The sequence below is a fragment of the Pezoporus flaviventris genome, unplaced genomic scaffold (genome assembly GCF_033815535.1).
Source record: "Pezoporus flaviventris isolate CSIRO_AGI_PZ_B2104156 unplaced genomic scaffold, CSIRO_AGI_Pfla_v1 ptg000001l, whole genome shotgun sequence".
In the NCBI taxonomy this organism is placed as follows: Eukaryota; Metazoa; Chordata; class Aves; order Psittaciformes; family Psittacidae; genus Pezoporus; species Pezoporus flaviventris.
Window position 1 is genome coordinate 10175375 of NW_026892549.1, and position 23469 is coordinate 10198843.

Consider the following 23469-nt stretch of genomic DNA (forward strand, 5'->3'; position numbering starts at 1 on the left):
CTTTTCCAGTGCACTTGTTTAAACTTCTGGGAGCCTTCTGAAACGGGAATGAGCGCATGTTAATGGTTTTGTATCCCTTCAAATGTGAGATAACAATTTAAAACCAACACAAATACTAGAGCTTCTCAAAGAACCACTATTGCTGTTCATTTTCTTGATGCATTCATTTACATTATCCTGCCCATCAACATTTTTAGATGTTTCCTGTATGAGTGAAAAGTAGGAGGAATTGGTAAGACATCATAAGGGACTGCGCCTGTTTTTTTACTTTTAGCACAGGCACAGATTTGCTCTGTAGACAAGCAACTACTTCTTAAGGCTGTTGCTCTGTGAAAGATGCATTTGTAACTTTTTAAGTGGAAACTTAAGGTAAATGTTACGCTTAAAAACATATTTTACAGAGGAAAAGTAAAGAATGTAGGTGCCTAAACCAGCATTAATCTTCATCTTTTATACAAAAAATCTTGTCCCTGAGCAACCAAACATGAAGTGGCAAGAACAGTCAGTCCTATGTATGCTCAATTCTTAAATCATTTCATGAATCAAAGTACTTGGATGAAAACTGACCTGTCTGGGACTAACATAGCATAATAAATCAGGTATTTTGGACTTGATTCTACAAAATGCTGTACCAGCAGGTATTGACAAGCCTAAAAGTAAACTCACACTCCTGTAAAACAGAGGGGAAGTTGTTTGGATTCAAGCCCCTAACTAAAAGACAAATCTACTTATCCCTATCTACTCTTGTAAAAGGATGGTGCTTCTCAGCATTTGAGTTCTTATGCTACTAGACTGAATATACTACTTGAATAAGGGGATATATTTCCTCCTCAGGTTGGATTGCTGTCATTTACTGCACCCAGAGCCAAAGATGGTAAGAACCCATCTTATGCAGATTACAGTATTTCCTCCTCTGAACAGCATAAAGATAACACAGCTAACACAGAGGGTCTGTCACTGCCTCCTGCTTTCCTGTTCAAGATTATGGTTTTAACCCCCTAAAAGGGGTTAACAGATTAAAGGTCTGTACTGACAGGTGTCTCAGCCCAGAGAGGGTAACTGCCTCTAGTGGCTAACACATTCAGGTACAGGAGTTTTCACAGATGTAGAAGAGCAAACAATAGCTGAGAGCTTCCATATATTTTTTGACATAACCTAAGAACTAAATCCAACATTAAATAAAACCATTTCCTAAGGATGCTGCATGACTTGCTTCATTTGGTAAACTGCATCTGTAATAACCAAAGAGAAGAAAATGTAATGAGAGAGGTGGCCATGGAGAACACAAGCAATCCAAACAGAAAGAGGAGAGGGATCCACTGATGAGGAACAAGGCCCAGCAAATACTGAACTCTCATCAAGTAAGTTGTAAACGCGTGAACTCCTCTACAAATAAACATTAGAACATAATAAGCCAGTTGTAGTCTAATCCTGAATCTGATACCGACAATTACTACGGGCAGGTCACCCTTTCTGAGTACATTTTCTTTCATGTTAAATGGTAGCAGTGACTTTTTTTCAATCTGGACATGCTGATACAAGCCACACAGATACAACTGAGATGACTTTGGAAGCATCAAAGGCCTCTGATGTCTACAGAGAGCACAGAATCCAAGTATTTCTGCTTCACAGTCTTACTCATTCCTGATTTTGTGCCATTTCACAGTCTTCAGTAAGTGAACATGGCGTAAGCTCACCTAACCAAGGCCATTTGTACCTTCCTGGCTTTTATACTTCTGCCCCTTCTCGTTCCTTGTAACACACAAGCTTTAGGAACTGTACAAAAACCCTGCAACAAGATTTGTTCCTGTCATGGTTTAAAACCAGGCAGAGCTCCTTCACTCACTCCCCCCTCCTCCCTTCTTGCCCTCCCCCTACTCCCGGAGGGACGGAGAAGAGAATTGAAAAGAATGCAACTCCCACGGGTTGAGATAAGAACAGTTTAGTAACTAAGGTATAACACAAATCACTGCTGCTACCACCAATAGTAACAATGATAAAGGAAATAACAAGGGAAGAGAATACAACACCTCAACACCAGCTGACGGATAACTCCCCACCCCACCCCGACCAAGCTCCGACCGATACTTCCTCCAACCCTGCAGTCTCCCAGCCCTTCCGGCTAACTCCCAGTTACATCCTGGGCATGACGTGCTGTGGTATGGAATACCTCTTTGGTCAGTTTGGGTCAGGTGTCCTGTCTCTGCTTCCTCCCGGCTTCCCCTCCTCCCTGGCAGAGCATGAGGCTCACAAAGTCCTTGGCCAAACCAAAACATCCTTGTTAATCAGCTCTGTTCCCAGGCCGAAAGTCAAAACACTGCACTGCACCAGTTACCAAGAAGGAGAAAAATGATTGCTACTGCTGAACCCAGGACAGTTCCATACATTTGGATCGTGTTCTAGAAAGCAAATAAATGTGCTTTATGGCATGAAATAAACATGTAAAACTAGTGTAAGTGTTCTCAATCTTTAGTACTTTAGTGGTTGAACATTAAAGCCATTTTTAAAGGGAATAGTGGCTAAAGGAATTAAGTGGGAACTTAAACTGCAGTAATCTGATACATTTAATTTGGTTGGGAACATACCTAACCTGTAAAGCTGAGGAAAAAGCGCAGGAAGAATAACCAGAAAAGCTGAACAAATCTATTACCTACTACACCAAGGGCTGCTATTTCTTGATTTCAATTTTTAATTAATACAGTTATATTACTGTGTAAAATGCATCCCTGCACTGTGAACCTTCAATGCTATTTGTGATACTATAGTGAAAATGGTAGTGTCAAATTAAGACATTTATGCTTCATACTCTGGGAACACTCAAAACTACACAGACCTGAGGTCAGATTCAGGTAGATCAGAGGCACACCTGAGAATCTGTTTGTAGCCTCCACATGGCTGCCAAACTATGTCATGTTTCAGTAGGTCTGGATGAAGTGAAACCTTGGCAATGGGCATCTTGCACCTTATCTGAGACACCTCCCTGAGCAAATTTAACCTGTTGTAATCTGAAATACTTTTCTATGACTCACACACACTTAGAAGATGACATCCAAAGAAGAGTAGCAGAACACTTACGAAGAAATCAGTCTTGAAGCACTCCATAGACAGATAGGAAAAGCCTCACGCTCACAGGCCCTTGTTCTCATGGGTGACTTCAACCACCCTGACATCTGTTGGAAGGACAGTACGGCCCGGCACAAGCAATCCAGGAGGTTCCTCGATTGTGTGGAAGACAACTTCCTTCGGCAAGTAATAGAGGAGCCGACAAGGAGAGGTGCCATGCTTGACCTCGTGCTCACCAACAGGGAAGGGCTCGTTGGAAATGTGACGCTCCAGGGCAGCCTTGGATGCAGCGATCATGAGATGGTCGAATTTGAGATCCTCAGGACAGTGAGAAGAGCGTGCAGCAAGCTCAGTGCCCTGGACTTCAAAAGAGCAGACTTTGGCCTCTTTAGGAACCTGCTTCAGAAGGCTCCATGGGATACAGCCCTAGAGGGCAGAGGGGCCCAAGACTGTTGGTTGATATTGAAGGATCACCTGCTACAAGCTCAGGAGCGTTGCATCCCAACCAGAAGGAAGTGTAGCAGGAGGGCCAGGAGACCTCCTTGGATGGATAAGGAGCTCCTGAGGAAAATTCAAATGAAAAAAGAGGCTTATAATAAGTGGAAGCAAGGACAGGCGACCTGGGAAGAGTACAGGGATGTTGTCCGGGAAGCTACGGACCAGGTTAGGAAAGCTAAGGCTCAGTTAGAATTAAACTTAGCTAGAGGTATTAACAGGAAGGGATTCTACAGGTACATAGCAAATAAAAAACAGACTAGGGAGAATGTAGGCCACCTCAGGAAGCTCTCGGGAGAACTGGCTACACAGGATTTGGAGAAGGCTGAGGTTCTGAATGACTTCTTTGCCTCAGTCTTCACTGGCAAAGGCTCTGACCCCACCACCCAGGTCTTGGAAGGCAGATGCAGGGACTGTGAGAATGAAGACCTTGTGCCCACTGCAGGAGAGGAACTGGTTCGAGACCATCTTAAAAATCTGAACGTGCACAAGTCCATGGGTCCGGATGAGATCCATCCGCGGGTCGTGAAGGAGCTGGCAAATGAAGTTGCGAAGCCGCTGGCCATCATATTTGAGAAATCATGGCAGTCAGGTGAAGTTCCCGATGACTGGAAAAAGGGAAATACAACCCCCATTTTCAAGAAGGGGAAAATGGATGACCCAGGGAATTACAGAGCAGTCAGTCTCACCTCTGTGCCTGGCAAAATCTTGGAGCAGATTCTCCTGGAAGGCATGCTAAGGCACATGAAAAACAACAAGGCGCTTGGTGACAGCCAGCATGGCTTCACTAAGGGGAAATCCTGCCTGACCAATTTGGTGGCCTTCTATGATGGGGCTACGGAACTGATGGACAGGGGGAGAGCAGTTGATGTCATCTACCTGGACTTGTGTAAAGCGTTCGACACTGTCCCACACAACATCCTTGTCTCTAAATTGGAGAGACATCAATTTGATGGATGGACCACTCGGTGGATAAAGAACTGTCTGGATGGCCGCACACAAAGAGCTGTGATCAATGGCTCAATGTCCGGCTGGAGACCAGTAATGAGTGGTGTCCCTCAGGGATCGGTGTTGGGACCGGTCTTGTTCAACATCTTTGTTGCTGACATGGACAGTGGGATTGAGTGCGCCCTCAGCGAATTTGCCGATGACACCAAGCTGTGTGGTTCACGTTGATATGCTGGAGGGAAGGACTTGGGGGTGTTCGCTGATGAGAAAATGAACATGAGCTGGCTTCAGTGTGCGCTTGCAGCCCAGAAAGCCAGCCGTATCCTGGGCTGCATCAAAAGGAGCGTGACCAGCAGGTCCAAGGAGGTGATCCTGCCCCTCTACTCTGCTCTTGTGAGACCTCACCTGGAGTTTTGTGTGCAGTTCTGGTGTCCTCAACATAAAAAAGACATGGATCTGTTGGAACAAGTCCAGAGGAGGGCCACGAAGATGATCAGGGGACTGGAGCACCTCCCCTATGAAGACAGGCTGAAAAAGTTGAGGCTGTTCAGCCTGGAGAAGGCTGCATGGAGACCTCATAGCAGCCTTCCAGTATCTGAAGGGGGCCTATAGGGATGCTAGAGAGGGACTCTTCATTAGAGACTGTAGTGATAGGACAAGGGGTAACAGGTTAAAACTTAAACAGGGGAAGTTTAGGTTGGATGTAAGAAGGAAATCCTTTCCTTTTAGGGAGGTGAGGCAGTGGAATAGGTTGCCCAGGGAGGTTGTGAATGCTCCATCCCTGGCAGTGTTCAAGACCAGGTTGGATGAGGCCTTGGGTGATATGGTTTAGCATAAGGTGTCCCTGCCCATGGCAAGGGGGTTGGAACTTGATGATCTTAAGGTCCTTTCCAACCCTAAGGATTCTGTGATTCTATGATTCTAAAAAATACCATCTTGGCAGAAAAGCTGTAGTGTTCTGATGGTTACTTCTTTAAGAAACGTGCAGAAGCATGGTATGTGTATGCAAAGCTTACCCAGTTAGCAGGGTTACTGTGACACATTTTCTACATGCTGCATCTTAAGTGGTAAAATAATTTCTGCATATTGTTAACATTGATTTTTCTCTTTTTCTATACCTTTGTAGGTTTTTCAGTTCTTATTATCCAGTGACCTAGTTCTAATTAAACTCCAGGTCACACAAAATACAACAGTGAAAACCTTTCCAGGTCGAGACTGGGTATTTTTTGGCCTTCAGATGCTTGACAATATCTTCAGTATTTCCACAGAATACACAGTCACAGATCTGTTTCACAAAAAGCTCCAGTGCAGCATACTTCCCAAAATGTTATCATTAGAGCACCTGAAAGAAATCGTCCTGGCCTCATTACTGTCAAATGTACTTATTCTCCAGACCCTTCACCACCTTTGTTGCCCTTCTCTGGACCCACTCCATCACCTCAATGTCCTCCATGTAGTGAGGGGCCCAGAACTGAACACAGGATTCGAAGTGCAGTCTCACCAGGGCTGAGTGTGAAATACGAGCTCACTCCTCTTGTGGGACAGTATGAGGGCCAGAGCGAGTTTAACCTTGATGAGCTGGCCTTGTGTCCTTGAAGTGGAGGAGGGCAGGAGAGGAGGAGGCTTGTGGTGGAAGGAAGGAACTTGGCTGGCAACTGAAGGAGCTCATGGACAGTAGCACTGAACCAATCAGTATAGCAGCAGAAGTGTGTGAACACAAGGCAGTACCCTATCAGAATGTTTCTGACAACACACGCTTGTAGAATGATAGCATAAAAAGCCTGTTAGTCAAGCAATAAAGGTCTTTGGCTTATACCCTGCCAGAGTCCATGTCATCAATCTCCACATCCGCTAATCGAGATAACAGGGTTTTATTGAGGGACAAAGTCAATAAAGCAAAAGCGCTGGGCATGTGACTGTAGCCAGAGGTGCACTGATTAGCACTCCTTACGGGTTTATATACTTTCACTATTGCATTAGCCATATACATATGCATAATTCCTGCATATAGGTGGGGAACATTATAACTAACTCCAGGAACTTACTATTGTAAGTCTCCTCCTCTTGGCGCCTGTGCACTGCTCTCTGGTGTGGTCATGGGCAGGGGTCTTGAGGATGAAGTAAGCAGTCTTCCTCATGTGGGCAGGGGTCTTCAAGATCAAGTAAGCAGTCTTCCTCACGGCGTACTTGTCACCTTTGGCACAGTTGGATGCCCCAGTAATCACAAAACTAGCTGACACCAGCCATATCTATAACTTTCTGATTGTTTTAGAACAGTATGACCTTTGTACAAAATTTATTGCAAGCAAAACTGGACATACAGACAAGGCGTATCCAAAGCTATCAAATGTTTGGGAGGCACTGATAAGTAGAAGGATGGGAAGAAATAATTCACTCATGTTTAGTGGGGCCACTAAATCCTGTTATCTCACCACAGACTTGCAACACAAACATTGCTCTTTATCTTCGACCTAAGTTAAGCTACTTTAACCCTATGTTTGCCAGGCACTAGCTTTCCTCATATCAAGTCGTCCCCTCCCTTTTCTTTTACCTTTACACATTCTTTTGCTATGTGACTCCATTTTGCTCAAGAGTTCTGGCCATTTTCAACTTGTTGTCTAACCTTGTGTCTTTAGCGAGCTTTGTTTCTGTTATTGCGAACTCAGTTATATCCACATAGCAACACCTATGATTTGCAAAAGTCAATACATTTCTGTGTTTGTCATACTGAGTACAGGAGCATGATCACTGCCCTGGCCCTCCTGGCCACACTATTGCTGATACAGGCCAGGATGCCATTGGCCTTCATGCCTGCCTGGGCACAAGCTGTCTCATGATTCTAAAGAGGCTGTCTGCCTTTGCAGGCTGTGTCCCTGGTACGGTTGTGTTGTGAACACTGCACTGTCCTCATCACGGTCCCTCACACAACCTGACTCACTAGGGAGCATGGAAGGTGTCCTGATTTATGGAACAGAACTTCATATCTCACAAAGAGTTATAAAGCAGGTATGTTTATTGTGGCGGCGGATGAGAGGGGGATTGCTCCTCCTAACTCGCTCAACAAGCTGGATATTTATGATACACAAACATACATATTCATTAGGTTCCCGGAAGTTCGGCAGGGATATTATAATTAGTTTAGGTACTCATTATCATAACTCTCCTCCCTTTTGGCACTTGTGCATTGCCCTCCGATGGGGTCTTCAAGATGAAGTAAGCAGTCTTCCTCATGGTGCAGTTTTCACCCTTGGCACAGTTTCCACAGCTGGCAACCTCAAGTCCTATAGAAACGAGTTGAAACAAGTTCCTGCCAGTCATTCATCTTCTTGAGGGAAAAGGGTCTCTGATTTTAAATGTGTTTCGGCTACCTATTCTATTCTGGGTTATAGCTTAACTGGCAAGAACAAGAACATACTTGTTCCCTATTCTAAGTTAAGACAATGTATGGTTTGAAGAAAACTCTTCAGTCTTTCCTTAGTCCGTTACTATTCCTCGCATCAGTCCTGGCCTTCCATGGAAGGCCTGTCCACACCACACTCTAGTTTTTGACGTAGTTAGCACGGCCTGCTGCCGAACAGTTACCTTCCCCATCATTTTCCCCCGCTGTCACACTGCTGACTTTCCCGGGGGATGCCGAGGCCAGGTTAACTGTGGCTACCCTGCCCTCACAGGCACCGCACTGTGCAGACCCCATTCTCCCCGCAGCCGTCCCGCGCCCTCCCCGCCATTTTGCGGACGGGCACGGCTCAGGGGCGGCAGCGCCTAGACCTTGGGGACGCGCGAGGCGCCGACGAGCCAAAATGGCGTCCAACCACGGCGAATCTGCCGCACCTGCGGCGTGGTCGAGGGCGGGCGCGAGCAGAGCGCAGGCTCCAATCTGACGGGACGCCGGGTCGCGGCCGCCAGCGCAGGCGCGCGGCCAGCCGTTGGGGTTGTGGTTGCGCATGCGCGTGGCAGCGACTCGCGGTGCCCGGGGCCGGCGGCACCATGATGTGGTTCGGAGGGTCCATCCCGGCCGCCATCGCCGCCGCCAAGCAGCGGAGCTCGGTTTTCGTCGTGTTCGTGTCAGGTATGGCCAGGCCGCGGCTGGGAGTGCTGCTGGGTGCCGGGTTCGGCACGCTTCTTCATTGACACGGTCGGGTCCGGAGGGGATCGGGATCAACCGCCGCTCAGGCCGGCCTCCGGGCTGCGGAGCCGTCCCTGCGGGCGGGCGGGACGGCCCCGGGCTGCGGCGGCGCCCTAGTCGAGCTCTGTTCCGTCCCGCCCGCTGCCCTGTACCGCGTCCCGCAGCTTTCCCCGCGGGGAAGGCTCTGTCAGCCCGCCGCGGCCCTGTCAAGCGGCGCTGCTTGTTCGCTCTCCTCCGGGCGGAGCTTGCGTGAGGCTCCGCAGCGCCTTCGCCAGCTGTTGCTTCCCCCGCCTCCCGCTGAGCCGTGATTTCTGCTGTGTCAGGACGAGTCCTGCTGCCGGGCCCGGCTGTGTGTGGCCCACCGTGGAGGTGCCCCAGCGCCTTCTCCAGACGTGCCCTTGTAGCATATGTGGCTTTATGCACCGCTCTAGGGCAGCGGAATTAGTCGCTCCCATGTTTCGCTTTTCCCTTTGTTATACCCTTGCATAAACCTGCATTCAGCTCCTACTTGCTGGAACTTACTCAGCTGTTTGTGCAGTGTCCTTTTTCTTTCGGCTTACCTATAGTGCTTGTTTTGTAAATGAATGGTGTTTGAAAGCTGTAGAAACTCATATTGTCTTTATGTCTGCTGCCTTTCTGCCTGGAAAAATGAGGATAGGGAAGGAGGGACATTAGACAGGCTTTTTAACTTTCTTTGTTTTTATGTACCTGTGTATGTTGTTTCTTGAGTTGTTACTTTTGCCTTAAGTGCTCGTGGCTTGAAGTTTTTCAGATGCCTCATGAAAAAAAAAACCACCCACTCTAAATGTGTGGCCAGTGTTTTTCCCTGAGGAATTACTGGACCGTGGGATTCACTTGGCTTCAAGGAAAAGTTCACTCCCAAAGGAGATATGAACAGGAAAGTGTAGTTAAGTTCCTTTGTTGGAACAACTCTCTTTATACTTGGAGAAAGGTTTTTTTTTGCTGGATAGTAAACATTGGAAATCATGGTCGTGTCAGGCCATGTCATGGTCGTGTCAGGCCATGTCATGGTCGTGTCAGGCCATGTCATGGTCATGTCATGGTGTATAAGATGGGGTAGTGTGTGCAGGCTTTAAGACGTCTCTTTAAAGCCCATGAATCATGATGGCAGGTGGGTGCTGTGGGGTGAGAGCTTTTTACCATTGGATTTTTGAATTTTATTTTCCTTCTTAATAAACACACTTCAGTGTGTTTATCTGTAGTGTCTACCCGATAGCTCTCTGCCTTCATAGTCAATAATAAAATGATTGTAGCATGTTATATAAATTAAATGGAAAGCTATGTGGTAAACAAGAAACTTCCTTGGGTACCCGCGCTGGTGCAGTCTATTCCTGAAGGGTGCACCCCATGGAAGGTACCCAGTGCTGGAGCAGTTCAGTGAAGAACTGCAGCCTGTGGGAAGGACTCATGTTGGAGAAGTCCATGGAGGACTGTCTTCTGTGGGAGAGACCGCACGCTGGAGCAGGGGAAGAGTGTGAAGAGTCCTCCCCTGAGGAGGAAGGAGTGGCAGAGACAAGGTGTGATGAACTGGCCACAACGCCTCTGCCCTGTCTCTCTGCACAGCTGTGGGGGAGGAGGTGGAGAAAATCAGGAGTGAAGTTGAGCCCAGGAAGAAGGGAGGGGTGGGGGGAAGGTGGTTTAAGGTTTATCTTTTACTTCTTATGATCCTGGTCATATTTGATTGGTAATAAATAATTTCCCCATGCCTAGTTTGTTTTGCCCATGGCAATAACTGGTGAGTGATCTCTCCTAGTCCTTCCCCCCGTCCACAGCCTTTTGTTCTTCTCTCCCCTGTCTGGCTGAGGAGGGCAGTGATAGAGCAGCTTTGGTGAGCACTGGGAATCCAGCCAGAGTCAACCCACCACAAAGATTTTTTTAGTAGTAATTCAATACCTGTGAGTATTTTGAACTTGATATGTATGTTTCAGGGGTTGAGAAGTGCACTTTGTAACTTATTTCCAATATCTTTTATGAAAGTAATACTGTATACAAACCTGGCCTTTTCTTTTAGATGTTGATGTTAACTAGGTGGATGTAGGAATACGTAGATACATAGCGGTAAATTTATGGTTGCAGGAATGTAACCTAGTTTTGATGATGTAGTATGCTGTAAGGATTCGTTTTGTTTTGTTTGATCTTACAAGCTCTGGAAAAGGGAGAGTGTTACTTTGAATGGCCATATCTCCAAAATGAAAGACTTAGGGAGTTCTGACAAGTTCCGGTCTGTCCCAGGAGCAGTGGAGTCAGGACAGCTGTGAGCTGTGATGGAGCCGGTTGCCAAGCAGTTCTGGTATGCCTGCTCGGAAAGGGAATTGGGAAGCCTAAGAATGCACTTTCTCACTATGTGTGGAAGCATGTGTGCCTGAAGGATGTCGAGTGCTGAAAGAAGAGTCTATTTTTATGCCGGAGGGATGGGGTTTGTTTTTTGGGTAGATCCATGTTTAAAACTGCACAGTTCTTAGTAACTTTGAGTCCCTGCACTACACGCTTGCCCACAGACATTGGAGACCAGCATCTGAGGGCAGCTTTCTGAGCAGGAAAACATGCTTTTGGAAGTGCTCAGTGTTTTTGTTTTGTATACTTTGTCCAGTAATGTATATGGGGACAATAAGTTAATTAAAAATAAATAGCGAAACAGAAAATGTAAATGAACTGTCATTTGAGGGTGCCTACAGTGGAGGGTAGCTATTAGATACAGACTTCACAAATTATCAAATAATGTGTGGGGTTTACTGCCATCTGTCAGTCCCTCTTCACTGCACTTGTCTAAACAGACATTAGCAAATTAAAACCTGGGTTATTTTTCTGATTCTGGAGTATTTTCCAGTCAAGCAAGGAATAATGTGGCTATTTATCTTAACAATGAGGTGGTGTTTGTGACTACAATTGCATGTTGTTCAACCAGGTTTTTTCTTTAACATTTTGTTTGCAGCTATAATCCTAACATGTTTTGGCTCCATTTTTAAAACCTTCACAACAAATTCTGGTGATGCAGTTGTATATGAAAGATCCTGCTGAATTCATGGGATATCTAAATTTATCTTACCAAATTTAAGAGATAAGCAAGTATGACTGCAAATTATATACAGGTCTTTCTGCTAAAGTGATGCTTTTGTTTGAGAAACATAAGAAATGGAGACTCTTGGGAACTAGAATTCTGAGGCACTCAGTGTTTAGCAGAGTTACGAATTTTGTCAGGTTCTGTTCAGCTTGGCCTCTTGACTTTGCTGCTGCTTTTCCAGTGGTCATTTTGGGATACAATTACTACTGCAGAACTGTAATAAATGAACCTTAATCCCCAGATGAGAAAGGGTTATCAAAACAAAAAGGTGTATGAGAATAAGCAAGTATTCTGTGGGCAGTCACAATATTAAACTGCTTCATGGCACAGAGCTTTATAAAATGTGAGTTGTCAGCATTTTCATTCATGGATCACATCTCTCTGACTGTACTGTGAACAGTCTCTGAACTGTTTTGTGTCTTCCAGCATTCTTCTGCAGCAGTTTTTTGTATGGAGAATTTAGTGTTCGGCAGGTATTTAGATATTTTTAGTAGCCTAATCTGATGAGCATATGTCCTCTTGAAAATGTGCAGTGAAGCAGCTGTCTGTGAGCAATGTGGAAATGGTGGAGGAGGCCCAGCCACTCTTGGCAGAACAGCTGCATCCCTTGACCGCAGTTGGAAGTATCGCACTTGGAGGCGGAGCAAAGGTTCCTACATAAAATATCCCAGATATTTACTTACTTATTAGAGTAGTAGTAGTAGATATCAATACTTTCTTACTTGCTCTAGTACTTCCAGGGATAATCAATACATATGATTGTAAAGCACTTTTCCAAAATTGGTATATTTCTGATACACATCTCTCTGAGAAGCGTTGTGGCCAGTCGTGGCCTTAAGGCAACAGTGCTTCACCGGCGGACTGCATGTGTGACTCCTGATTTATAATAAGAGAAAAATACTGTGTGAAATGGCAACTGAGATGAAAGAAACAAATGGTTTGTTGTTGTTACTGAATAATGGACTACTATACTTCTATACTTGTGATTCAAATTCTGCAAGAGTACTTTTCCAAATTCTGCAAGAGTACATTCCAAGCTACTAGGAATTAAAACAGATTGAAGATAAAGTAAGGATTGCAGGCCAGTTTAGTTTCGAAAGATGGTAAATCATCAGAATATTCACTAACCCGCATCCTTACTGAGCTGGTGCTTTGGAATATAAACATATGATTGACGTGTTTCATCTGATTAAAATAACACTTCTGAATCTATGACCTTTTCACCTTTCCTAAGTACCTCCTTTTCTGTTATTCTTGATACTCTGTGCTCCTGACTCCTTTTCCTACCCTCATACTGCTACTACTAGGAACTGGAATACAAAGCCAAGTTACAAATAATCCTGCAAATAAATGGTTTTGGTTTGTTATTTGTTTGTTTGGTTTTGTTGCTTGTTTTTTTAAACACTATTGAACTGTGAAACCTTATGCTGAATTATGTATTTACGAGAAGCAAGAAATATAATTTTACCTCCTAGCAGCTGCAATTAAATTTATAATGAGAGGTAAGCAGTTAGTTTTAGCATGTTAGCAGGTCAGGCTTCATGCTGGGGAGAAGCAGTGGTTCCCTCTGTGCCATGGGATCTCCTTGCATATTATGATCATGAGTAATCTGAAGCAAAACACTAAAGCATAAGCATACTCCCTGTAACGTGAAAATGAGGTCCTTTGGTAGTTGTGCAATGCGATGATGCAGTTAAGCCAGTCTTTGGACTTGCCATCATCTCCAGTTCCTCTGTCAGTGTTCTCTGTGTGTGGTCCAGTTGCTTCTGCTCCTTTGGACCATCTCACCATGTATTTGAATTGCTGCAAAAGTTCTGTACGTGCTGGCTTGGAAGGATTTTTGGTAATTTAGGGTTTGGGCCTGTTAGTGAGGTGAATCAGCTGGAGTGAATTGGTTCCAGGTTATGTAAAAAAAAAACCAACCAACTGATTTGAAAAGAATTGTCTTTCATAGGTGATTTAAGCAGTCGAAGCAAAGCTAGAATTGGACCAAACCCAGTAATTTGTGGTGGCCTTAGCTTCACATGTGTGCTGTATCTTGCAGGTGAGGATGAACAGTCTACTGAGATGGCTGAAAGGTGGGAAGATGAGAAGGTGACTGAAGCTGCCTCAGATGGTTTTGTTGCTATTAAGATTGACACCAAAAGGTTTGATCCTATCCTAGTTTTGTCTCTTGCAGAGTCTTTCATTGATGATGATAGGAGTAAGAAGCTTTTGAAGTCCTCAGCCTTATTTGGAAGTAGTCTAAATAAAAGGTTCCAGAGCATAAATGAGTTCAGTACTCCTGGAGCCACAAGAACCTGGGAAAATCCCAAATTTCAAAATTTACTGTTGTGTTCTGAGAATATTCATTGTGTATTTTGGACTGTATTTCAGTACCAGTAAAAGAATGCTTGAGGTTATCCTTTTGCAACAGAAAGAGACACAGAAGTTATATAAAAAAGCTAGAATCAAACTAAAAAGCTAGAATCAACTGCCTACTCTTGAGGCAGTTCTTGATTGACCAAGTTACATAATGGATTTAAAACTCAGGAATTCAAAAAGAGAAAAATCTATAAAGCCCTAGAGAAAATGTGTTTGTCTCTATTGTAACACATAGAATACAGAAGCATTGGAGTTCCTAGGTAAATTACTTGAGCTACTTTTTGTTACATTTAAGCATTCCAGTCCATATGCAGGAAGTGCATTGACGTTTGCCAAAATGGTATTACTTTGAAATGCTCTACAGACAGTTTATTAGACTTACTATATTATTTGCAATCCATAGAGCAGGTATTTTTTCCTGAATTGCTTCTTATTGCTGTCTTACGTAGTCAACTGGGATAACCAGGGATTGTCACCATGTGAACACTTATGCAAAATGTTAATGAGAAGATGCAATGCAAATTTGGTTTTAGTGTTCTCTCAAGTATTTAAATAGTTTTGTGTGTGGTAGTAGGACAGTTATTTTTATGATGAAAGACTTAATCTGAAGTTATTGCAAAGTGATTGCTCCTCATAAATGAATCTTTTCTTTTAAACAGTGAAGCATGCCTGCAGTTTTCTCAAATTTGTATCCTTTGAGATCAATTTAGATGCTGCATTATGATTATAGATAATTGCTCTTTACAAGTTAATACTGTTCTTGAGATAAGTATTTACAAGCAATGATATTAAAACCACTTCTCAAAGCACAAAAATATGCAATAAGCTGTGTAGTTAAAAAAATACCATCTATGCATTCAGCTTCCTGTCAGTTCTTAGAGAGAGTGAACAAGTTGGGGGGGTTTTAATGTTAATCCTGTGTAATTCTCCAAATAGAAGATTATCCAAAGCTTTGTGTAAACACATTAACCCTTTGGTATTACTAATCAGCATTAGAAAACAAGCAGTGTATAAATTGTTAGCTGGAGTTCAGAATTAAAGAGGAGAAAGAACAGGTAGTGGACTGGGTGCTATCAGGTACACAGGTATGAAGTTAGGTGAATGTCTGCCTGTCTTAAGTAGGTTGCTGCATATAGCGCAGGAATCCTGTATGATGCTGAGAAAGGGAATTCAGTACCTTAACTGGATTTTCTTAATGATGTAAAGAATTATTTATTGTCTAAGATGTCTCACACTAAAACAAAATCTTCCAAGTCAAAACATAAGCAGTTGTAGGATATGTTTGTGTTGGAGAAAAATATTTTGGCTTAAACCATTACAAAGAAAAGAAGAAATACCAGTCAGTTTATGTAATATTTTCTAGCATTTTTGTTAGTGTCCTTTTTTCTTCCTTGGTACTGACAACTGGTGACCAGGTGGAGGTAAAATAGTGGGATAGATGCTTCTATAAGAAAGACTTTTGCTTTTCACTTTATAAAGTTTTTTCATTTGTTGCCCTTAACTGTTGCTGTACAGATCCTGTAGTGTGCGTTCCATCCAGTTTTTTTATAGGAGACAATGGAATCCCTTTGGAAGTAATTGCCGGCAGCATTTCAGTTGAAGAGCTTGTTACAAGAATCCATAAAGTTAAACAGGTAACACTTGCTAACCGACTGCATCTTTCAGACTGAGTTGGGTGTGCTCACAGGCTCCAGATAGATGATGTCCCTGGCCCTTCACATGTGCTTTGGGGAAGTACAGATTACTGGTTCTATATCCTGCCAATAGCAAAACCTGCAAACTTAAATTCAGTACACTAATTGAAGAGGTTTGAAAGCACCATATGGCAGTGCTATGTTGTTTTGTTTCACAGATTGTTTTAGATCATCTGTGTAACACCTACAACATTGAAGAAATATGTCAGGAACTCTAAACTGGAACAACATACCGATTACTCTTTCAGTTCACGCATGGTTTTGTAATACTGTTTTGTAATGTGGGTTTATAAAAATTATGCAATGTATATGTGTATATGTATTATGTATATATATAAATGTAAATTCTTTTACCAATTTGATTTCAAGTGTAAGACTAAAATTAGGAAAAAATATTAAATGCATGCTTGCATCAACAATATGTGATAATTTCAGTTCTAAATAGGACTGATACTCTAAAAATAGTTAAGTCTTGGCCTTTGACTCAGTGGAAAACATTGAAAATTTCATAGGGTTGCTTTTTTTCCCCCAATTTCTTAGATGCACACAGTAAAAGGGCAGCCTTTTGAAAATGGAAGTAATTCTTCTGCTCCCTGTCCCTCCTCTCAATCTGATGGTGCTCCAGAAAACACACAATCCAGAGCAGCAGAGTTTTGTGACTCCCCTGAGTCTGTCACATCTGAGACAATGAGACCTTCTGCTAGTAATGGTTAGTATTTTTACCCAAACAATAGCTAATTTGCTTTTGAAATCTTTTTTATAAGTTCTTTTATTATAGTCTATGAAGGGAATATATTGAGTGGAATTGTTAAGGAAAAACATGGGTATTCCAAAATGCTTCTTGCAAGTCTAGAGGGAAGAGTAACTTGTCATTCTGATCAGTTTTAATGAGAGAGAAAGCTATGGTTTATAACACAACAAAACCTGTGTACACTTTCTTGAGAAAGGATTCAGTGGAAAAAGTTAGTAACCTGAAACCAAATTGTTGGTGGGGGGTGGGAAAGTCTAAATAGCAGAACCTCCTCCTTGAGATGTCTAAGTTGCTTAATACTTTATGTTAAGAAATTTTTATTATCTTTTCTTCCTTTTTCCTCGTGCACATTGCTTTCTTGGAAATCACTTGAAGATGGAGCAAATTCAGATCAAACAAGCCAGGAAGCAACTAATTCTTCAGATGAACAAGTGAGTGAAGCTCAGCCTGTGAATGATCTTGCACTCAAAGTAGAAAGGTAAGTCTTTTGCAGTCTTCCTGATGTATTGTAAGGTGCTTATTCTGTTATCATCCCACGTTTATGTGGCCCTAGTTTTCTTTAGAAGTCTGTGACAATACTAGGGTTGATACAAAACCATCTTTTAAATTACTCTAGTTTTTTGCATACTCTGAAATAAAGAGGTAATATGGAAATCTGTAAAAGTTCACCTTTAAAATAACTTCAATACAGGCAATACACTTGCTGCAAATGTTTGAATGACTGAGAACATTGAACTGAAAGCACCTGAAACAGGCGTAACAAAGTGCTAACCTATGTTTTGTAGAGAGATGTACAGAGATCTGATTTGTTTCTTCTTGCTTATTTCATTACTGCATGTAGTCTGGGATATTGAAAAAGCCAGAGGAATCCTATTCTGAGACTTCTTTTGATCAGTGAACAGTAATGAGGTCAGATGAGCAATGCTAGTTCTGGTATTTTGAAGTGTAGTGACCAGAAACATCCAGTTTGGTACATAGTTCATTCATTAAATTGATTTGGTTTGAATAGACTTTTAAAGACTTGTGTATAAACTTGTTTTTCAGCATCTGTAAGACTGACACTATTTGTAATGTCCTATCTAACTAAACCCATTAACATATACTTAGTAAGTTGGTTTAGCAGTGTAAAAAATCCTTATTTTAAAACTTTTTCATGCTTAATTTCAGTTTTCATTTAGACAATAAGTAAGTACAATTTTTTACTTACAGCTAAGAAGAAAATGGACTCTATTAATATAAATGCCAAAGTTCCTTTCTAAAATCTGCATTAATTTTAAATTATGCCATATTTGCATATATCTGCAGCATTTCTTTTAGGGGAAAAATGAGGCAAAGCTCTTTGGCAATTACCATTTTCTTTTTAAAAAAGCACAACAGCTACCATACAAACAAAATTTCTCTGATTAGCTGACTTATCTTGCTGTTTCGTCATCCCTGACCTTTCCCCAGACTTAAAATACGTTGTAAATTGCTATAGTTTAAGTTAGTCCTTATTCTAAGGGGCCTTTCTGGATAGATGAGATGGGTGCATGTGCAACTATGTCAACGGTATATATTACCTGCTTTCCATTTTAGGAAGTGATGTGCAGAAGAAACCAGATGGCTTAAACAGCTAAGAAGAGAGAAGCATTTGGTGTTTCTGTTACCACAGATCATAAGTAGTATTTGCTTGTATGTTTTACAAGTTGGTTCAACAGTGAGAATATGTAAGATTCTTCCTTTATAGAGTGGAAAAGGACAGAAAGAATACATAAGAATTTATTTAAAGTTGGAAAGTAGGTGTTGATATGGTGATCACCAACTCATCTTCTTATGGATGGTACACTGGCATGTGAATGAATCCTTACTGTTACACTAGGTATTAGCACCATGTTACAGTCCATGTTCATTTTTGTGTTTTCTGTTGTTCTGTGTTTGCAGATGCTTTATTAACATTTTAAAATTTTAATAAGATACTGCAATTTTAAGAATTTTCACTTATTTTTTAAATCTAGAATAACAAAAAAGCTTGAAGAAAGACGAGAAGAGAAAAGGAAAGAAGAAGAACAGGTAAAATGAAAATGTAAAGCCACTTGCTATTTTTCTTATATCCTTATTTGAGTAAATGCGTACTTCCTTTTTAAACTAATGTAGTTCAGTCTCATCTTACTCTTCTCTGAGGCAGTTTTGTGGTCCAATTCTAATGTCTCTTGTTTATTCAGAAAGAAATTAAGAAAGAAATTGAACGGAGAAAAACTGGTAAAGAAATGTTGGAGTACAAAAGGCGACAGGAAGAAGAATTGACAAAACGTATGTTAGAGGAAAGGAACAGAGAAAAGGCAGAAGACAGGGCTGCGAGAGAGCGTATAAGACAACAGATTGCAATGGTAAATTTTTAATTTTGGAGGATAGCTTGTTACTGCTTCTCTCTCTCACAATGGCCACCAGTGTACTAAGACGATAAATTTTCTCATTTGATGAAACTTTGTTCATTTTTCTGGTTGGAGCCCTGTGGCTTTGTAACGTAACCATTTATGTGTTTGAGGCTTATGTAGCATTTCGGATGTATAAAATGAAACTTCTGCTTTCATATTCATCTGTCTAAATGAACATACCAACTTTTCTGTCATATTACTTGAGATAATTGCAGTTTAATCATGGCTCTAGAATGGAAGCACAGGAAATATTTAATGATGGAACATGCAGAAGAACAGTGATCTCAGAATGGTGGGGAGGATTATTTCCTAAGTTTGTATATATGTGTATATGTATATATGGATGTAAACAGTTTGTAATAAATTGAATCCCTCTTCCTTATGAGGTTTTGGCCTAGAACAGTTGGAATTGTAATTATGTAACTTGTCATATGACTTTTCTCTTTATCTTCACTGTCTGTTGAACTTGTATGGGAAGATAATCCAGTAACAGAAAGTGTCTCATTGAAAAGTCTCATCTTGGCTAATGTCAAGTGTCATCTTGGCTAATGGCACGAGATTGTGCAGTTTGGCAGTGGACGATTCTTTGCAGCACTACTGTCTTTTCTCCACATGGCCTGCTTATGTCTGTGTAGTTGGGTGCTGATTACAGTTCGTAGCTCTCTGTTTTAATAAACTTGAACAACAGTTTCTTCTAAAAGTTAAGGTTTTTGTTTGGTCCTTTCACAGGATCGTGCTGAGAGAGCAGCTCGCTTTGCAAAATCGAAGGAAGAAGCAGAAGCTGCAAAAGCAGCAGCTCTTCAGGCTAGTCGGGCTGAAATAGAGGCCAAGAAAGAAGCAGCTCAAAAGGAGCGAAGGTGAGTTGCTGTAGAGACTGAAGTGTATGTTTTGGGGAAAAGAAGTAAAGAAACTTAAAGAGATTTCACTTATGTTCTAATCTCTTATGGATGCCATGTTGAACTGTTTTAACTAGTGATGTAAAAAGTTGACTTTCTTTTATAATATTTATTTGTAGCTGTTTACATGAATATTCTGTTCTCTTTTCATCCTTCAACCCTAATAATGTCACACTAGCCAGTTTCCTTGTGTGTTATTTTAGTTAGAGATTTTTCTATCTGATCTTTGATGTAAATACCGAATATAATGGGGCTCGGTGAGAAACGGTGCAGTGGGAGTGTGGTAGATAATGACTGGACAGACGAGATAATGTCAGAACTGCGTTGGGGTGCATGGTGCCAACCATGGCTGTGTGTACGCGTGGCTTGGATTCACAGCTGTTTGTGTCAGAGCTGCCTTCTGCTTTGCCCAGTGCTGCTGATATAAGAAATATTCTAACTTATTAGAAGAGACCTTACATTGAGTTGTGGAGCCACTATGAGGCTCGTTCTGCCCCAGAACAGAGAGCAAGCATGGGTTTTGTTGAAACCTAAGCAGTAATGATGGGCCATAGTTAGTTGAGTATGGAATTACTTACCAAGCCAGACTAAACATACGTGCCCTCATGGTACAACCTCTTAAAATAAAGGATCAAAAGTAATACAGACTACACAAAGAAAAGATGGCTTGTATTTTGTTAACTTTCTCATTTTTTGGTATGATTATTGTAAATACTTTGTTTGGATGGTGATGGGCCTTGGACTCTGATAAGAACCAGAGGAAATGAATTGTAAGATACAAACAGGTAGTTATCAACTGTGGATCCAAACTTAAAACTCATCTGCACTGCCATAAGCAGGATGGCTGGCTGTCTCTTCCACACTTCTGTACTACCAAGCTAAAGCCTCTGGAGCTTCAGTCTGTAACTGTTCATTTGCTGACTGTCTCCGATATGTATTCTACAGTGCAATAGCCAGGATTCAGTTTCGCCTTCCAGATGGATCTTCCTTTACTAACCAGTTCCCATCTGAAGCACGGCTAGAAGAAGCAAGGCAGTTTGCTGCACAGGTAAACTGGTGCTTTGTTTTCTCAGCTACATGCTGTTTACAACTTGATGTAGCATCAACTAGTTGTTGATTGTGGTGGAATTGTCATCTGCTGCTTTCCTTTTTTATTTATTTGAAGGGGGTTTTGGTAGCAGCCTTCTCTAGTGCCACCAGCTGCCTTTGTATCACTGCAGTATATTGTTAGTAAGATAGCAGGATGCAAAAAATCTGTCATTGCTCTCTGTGAAGACAAGTGATAGTTTGATATACAGCTCTTGGCAAGGTAATTCAACTGGCAGATCTGCAATTGTTTGAAAGCGAACTGTTATAAAGATTTCTTTATGTTTTCACAGACGGTTGGTAATGCTTATGGCAGTTTTTCACTGGCGACAATGTTTCCCAGAAGGGAGTTTACCAAAGAAGATTACGGAAAGACATTACTGGAACTAGAGTTAGCACCCAGTGCTTCAGTTGTGCTGCTGCCGGTAGGTGTTGGCCTTTGGTTTGTTTGATTCTCATTTTCTTACAAGCAATCTGGCTTGAATTTTGGTGTTTTCTGTGTCTAAGACAGATTGCAAAATTACTTTTAATTTTTGTCAGAACTAAATTGGAGGAGGACTTTTTCTGAAGCAAATAAGCACTGGCATGGATATGTTTCTAATGTGTAACCAAAGGAGTTCTCTTGTGTCTGCTGAGCTGCATCTAAGTTACAGATGAAATACTCTGTCTAAAAGAACACGATTTTGATATCTGACAAGATTGCTTTTATGTGTTGGTGACCAGGCGGGAAGACCTGCTACTTCTGTGGTTCAGGCGTCAGGCGGTGATCTCTGGAAGTTCTTGGGCACAATACTTTATCCCCTCTTAGCGGTTTGGAGATTTATTAGCAACTTCCTGTTTACAAGTCCACCCCCTTCGCAATCTGCTGTGAGATCAGCTCATCAGCCAGACCATCCCAATCCTTCAGCATCCAGCAGCATTGAGCAAAGCAGGTAATCAAAACTGTCAAAGGTGGCTATTTCTCAAACTGCTTGCTGGAGTCGTTCTCATAGTGCAGTGGGGAACTAAACTGTGTCTGTCTCACTAAAGTATATCTGTCTGTCTCTTAACTGCTGCCCTCTCCTTATAGTTTCTGGTCACCACCCTTCCACTTGCTTAAAAGGGATAACCTGGTGTCTGGTAAACTGCATGGCACCTCCAGCCAGGATTTCCTGGCTTTTACGTGTGTGATTAAGCGAGCTCCTTATTGTTTGCTTCGATTTCCAATTAGAGGGTAGAAAAAGTATTGCCTTGCATTCATTTATGAATAGGGAATTCAGCTGCAATGACAAATGTCTCCACTTCAGCTGATAGTGTTTGGAAGATAAAAAATTTGACAATTGGATGTTGAATTGTTATAGCATAGTTGTAAAGAAACTCGAGCAGCTGAAGGCTGATTTTGACGGTTCAGGGTTTGCTTTGGTAGTTTGGTTTGCTGGCTCTTTCGCATGAAGCAGCCACCTAGCACTTCAGTGACGGGTACTTTCCAGGGAAGGGAGGGTACGTGATTTTTGTTTATTGCGTTCACTTCTGTTGTGTAATTACTACCAGTGAAACTGTCAGACCTCACTGTCATTTGTACCCTAGGCAAGCAGTCAGGAAACGAGTATTGGAAAAGCGGGGGGAAGACTTCAAAAAAGAAGGAAAAATATATAGACTGAGGACTCAAGATGATGGAGAAGATGAAAACAATACTTGGAATGGAAATTCTACACAACAAATGTAGTTTTGAGCAACTGCAGTAATCACTGTCTGTTTTAGGGTTATTTTTCCTCTCTCCCCTTATTTGACCTAAGTCAACTAAAGCTTCAGGTCAAGTGGGGCTAATTTTACCCTGACTGAGTTACTTCATTCTTATTCCTGCAGTGGAGTACGGAATAAAGTCACCTAAGTCAGAAAAATTGAGTGGATGTAGCTGAGGCCTAGAAGCAAGAAGTTGGAAAGACTGAGAATGTCCATCAGCTTTCATAATCATTATCCTACTGCCACAGAAAGGCACTTTTTAATCTATAAATATTCTGCTGCATAAATTTAAGGGCCAGATATTAATATAAAGGTCATGGTACTGACTGATTAAAATGAGGGTTTCAAAAGCACTATAGGTAGTAAATCAGATAACTAATTTATGTTTAACTTTGTTCTTGCTTCTGCAACTGCAAGTAAAACCTTGTAGTTTTTAATTCCCAAGCACTCAATAAACTATTTTCCAGAAAACAGAACTGTCTTCCCTTGCAAAGTTCCTCAGGAGTACTTGTGTCACAAGGAAGCAAGCAGTTAGGATCGTACTTAAAATGGAACTCTTCTTGTTCCAGTTGAAATGACCTTACCTGGGAGTTGTTCATATTAAAATCTCATCAGACAGGTCTGAAATGGGGTTTGGGGTCCAGGCTGTGGTACAGGAAGAAAAAAGGTGGGTCTTTATCTGGTAGAATGAAAAATTTGCATAGGGCTGCAAAACAAGGGCCTGGTAGCTGCTATTGTTGAGGAATAGGCATCACCTTCTCTCCCCTGTACCATGTGCTGTGCATCTCTGTGTTAAGAGACCTAAATACTACAGGTGTTCCATGCAGC

At 42.0% G+C, this 23469-nt stretch overlaps 1 protein-coding gene across 4 annotated transcripts; it reads left to right on the forward strand.

The window, feature by feature from the left end:
• Positions 1 to 8429: 8429 nt before the first annotated feature.
• On the forward strand, positions 8430 to 23117 carry UBXN4 (UBX domain protein 4). Of its 4 annotated transcripts, none has more exons than XM_061444680.1 (13): positions 8430 to 8575; positions 13759 to 13861; positions 14738 to 14766; positions 15594 to 15712; positions 16313 to 16481; positions 16899 to 17001; positions 18518 to 18572; positions 18725 to 18889; positions 19667 to 19794; positions 20779 to 20881; positions 21213 to 21344; positions 21643 to 21851; positions 22486 to 23117. In XM_061444680.1, the coding sequence occupies exons 1-13, from the start codon at positions 8494 to 8496 to the stop codon at positions 22622 to 22624; spliced, it is 1536 nt and encodes a 511-aa protein (XP_061300664.1). In that variant the 5' UTR covers positions 8430 to 8493; the 3' UTR covers positions 22625 to 23117. The 4 variants fall into 4 exon arrangements, with proteins under 4 accessions (XP_061300664.1, XP_061300674.1, XP_061300695.1 ...); XM_061444690.1 differs by having other exon boundaries at positions 16914 to 17001; XM_061444711.1 differs by having other exon boundaries at positions 8453 to 8575; positions 13759 to 13808.
• The last annotated feature ends 352 nt before the right edge of the window (positions 23118 to 23469 follow it).

What these genes read in the sequence shown, in the direction of transcription:
- UBXN4 (XM_061444680.1), top strand. Translation starts at nt 8,494, where the DNA reads ATGATGTGGTTCGGAGGGTCCATCCCGGCCGCCATCGCCGCCGCCAAG. An exon ending in GCAGCTCAAAAGGAGCGAAG is followed by an intron (nt 19,795 to 20,778) that starts GTGAGTTGCTGT and finishes TGTATTCTACAG; the next exon opens with TGCAATAGCCAGGATTCAGT. An exon ending in AGCAGCATTGAGCAAAGCAG is followed by an intron (nt 21,852 to 22,485) that starts GTAATCAAAACT and finishes TTTGTACCCTAG; the next exon opens with GCAAGCAGTCAGGAAACGAG.